Source organism: Passer montanus, unplaced genomic scaffold (assembly GCF_014805655.1).
Source record: "Passer montanus isolate IOZ18808 unplaced genomic scaffold, ASM1480565v1 scaffold14392, whole genome shotgun sequence".
NCBI lineage: Eukaryota > Metazoa > Chordata > Aves > Passeriformes > Passeridae > Passer > Passer montanus.
Window position 1 is genome coordinate 1 of NW_024361378.1, and position 2,413 is coordinate 2,413.

Genomic DNA, 2,413 nt, shown 5'->3' on the forward strand with positions numbered 1-2,413 from the left:
ATATTTGGGAAAGAGACAGGCATGCTTTACCACCCCTGGATGAGCTCTTTGCTCCAGAGAGTTACCTATGCTCACTGTCAGGTTCCACAGCTCGTTGGGCTGTTCTCCCTGTGAGACTGGAGACTTTCATGAAACTTCCTGGGCAGTTGGTACCCCTAGAAAAATGAACATGTGCCAAGAATGGCAGCAAAGGGGGCTATAAAAGAACCTCTGACTGAACCCTTAAAATTGATTTCATTTTTTTGGCAAGCCAGTGATGCACTTCACCCATGTTCCCTAAGAGATCCAAGGACTGAAAAACTGCTGCTCTGAGTAAGCAGAAGTGGACAGTCAAGGTGGGTTTCTCAAGCACTGGCTCTGGGTCCTTACCAGCATCACCTTCATCTTTGTCTTTCAGCTCCTTGGCAGCCTTGGTGCAGAGCTCCCGGGCACAGAGCCCTGCTGGGCTCCGGTCGTTGGCCATGGCCTCTTCCACCACAGTGCCAATGGACACATAAGCAGCGTCGTAATACTGACACAGGCCTGCTGCTATCTCTGTCTTTCCTGCGAGAGAGAGGAGGACTGCTTGGTGACACTGGCACAGGAGGCACTGCAGGGACAGGCCCTGGAAAAACCTCCAACAAGATTTCAAAGTTAGAAGGACAGTAGGAGAGCAAGTGTCCCCCATGGGGGAGGCAGCTGCAGCGTGGGTACAAGCTCCGAATTCTAGAGCCAAGAGGATCATCTCCACCTCCTGTTCAGCTCAGGACTTTGCCTTAAGCACCACGGCCCACCAGGATGTGCTCCTCCTGCTTGCCCCTCTCCCTGCAGCCCTGGGCTGCAGCTCACGTACCTGCCCGGGGTGGCCCATGGACAATGACAACAATCCCTCGGTGCTGCTGCGCTTCACACCTCCCTGAAGATGGGTCAATGCCCAGGTGGCGCATGACAGCCCGAGAGATAGGATTCCCAGTCATTTTCACCAAGGACTCAGGACAGAACTCAGACGTTTCCTCAAACACGCTGTAGACCCAAGTGCCAGGCAGCCACAGGAGCAGAAAGCGCAGGAGTCACAAAGAAAACCCACCCAAGAAGTTACGTGTTCAATGTGGCCTGTGCTTTACCTTCAGAACAGGCTTGCTGGCAGTAATGAACCATTTGCAGGGTACTCGGAACTGGTTGTAGAGTCGGATGGTCTCAACCTGGCAATGCCCAACGAGGATGTCAGAGAACTGCAGTCTCTTCTTGGAGAGGCTGAGTGACAGTTCCAACACAGTGGCACGGAGACAGATGTTATATGTGGGGCCTTGTGTCACCTGGAGAAGGACAGAGAATTCAGCGGAGGGTGCAGGTGACATCTGCTGCTGTGCCCAGCCTGCTGCCCGCCCCAAGAGCTGTGGTACCTCTATGGGCAGCACCACTTCCACGTCACCCTGTGGCCTGTGGGCACTTTCGAAGCGCACGTCAAACGCCACGGTGTGGTTGGGGGGGAGGCCATTCTTCTGGTCCGGGTCCACACTGAAACCTTGAACGGATGAACACAAAGCAGCTGAGATAGACATGAAACACAAAATGTGACATAAGCACGTTAAGGCCTTACTGGTGTTCTGGCTGAGAGGCCTGGGAGAAGCCCCACGCTGTGCTGTGACCGGGACAACAACTTAAGAGTGCACCTGAACACCCCTCAGACACAGTGAGCCACTGTGTGATGGAAGCACAGCCTTGCCTCAAGGCCTCTTTTGGAAGCCTTTTGATCCACCTGAGGCTCTCACAGGCTGCTTCCTCAACAGAGGCTGAATACAAGTGCTGTGATAGTGTGAACTGCAAACAAAGCACTTCCAAAACACAGCCAACCCCCCTGGCTGGCAAAACAAGCCCACAGAGTGCCCAAGGAAACTAGATGCTTGTGGGAGCCAAGGGCAGAAGATGCTGAGAGGTGACCAGGGTGATGAGCCCATCTGGCCCCTGCACTGAAGCATTAGGGCAGTCACAGGCAGGCCAGGTCCCTGGGCATGGCTGGCCAGGAGAGTTCTGCCTCTAAAGCTCCCAGCAGGGGCACTGAGAAGAAAAAGCTCAGAAACCTCCCAGGGTTCAGGGGCTTAAGCTAATCTGTCTGAGACAACTCCTTCAAGGCCACAGGAAGTGTTCCCAGCACTGCTTACCTGTGTCCTGCAGGACAGATACATTGGCCTGGAAGGACACTGGGATCTGCCCAGGGTTGGTGATCTTCAGAGTGCGTGTCTCAGTGTAACCCTTAAGGACAGGGCCCATGTCCAGGACATACTCCAGCAGCTCAACTCTGCAAGGAGTAAGGACAGGCCTTAAACCACAGTTCTTAAGTGTGGCTACATGTCCAAGTGAACAAAGCATACAAATACAGTGGCTATTTCTTTATTCACTGCTGTAAAAACTCAGCTCAAGCCCATGAAACCCA

The 2,413-nt window shown here is 53.6% G+C and overlaps 1 protein-coding gene across 1 annotated transcript; it reads right to left on the reverse strand.

The window, feature by feature from the left end:
* Positions 1 to 369: 369 nt before the first annotated feature.
* On the reverse strand, positions 370 to 2,278 carry LOC120498252 (hydrocephalus-inducing protein homolog; the record flags this gene model as incomplete). Its single annotated transcript, XM_039700763.1, has 5 exons — positions 370 to 543; positions 833 to 968; positions 1,104 to 1,295; positions 1,383 to 1,504; positions 2,142 to 2,278. Coding segments are annotated over 5 exons (761 nt in total), but the record flags the coding sequence as incomplete, so codon positions are not given.
* Positions 2,279 to 2,413: the final 135 nt, after the last annotated feature.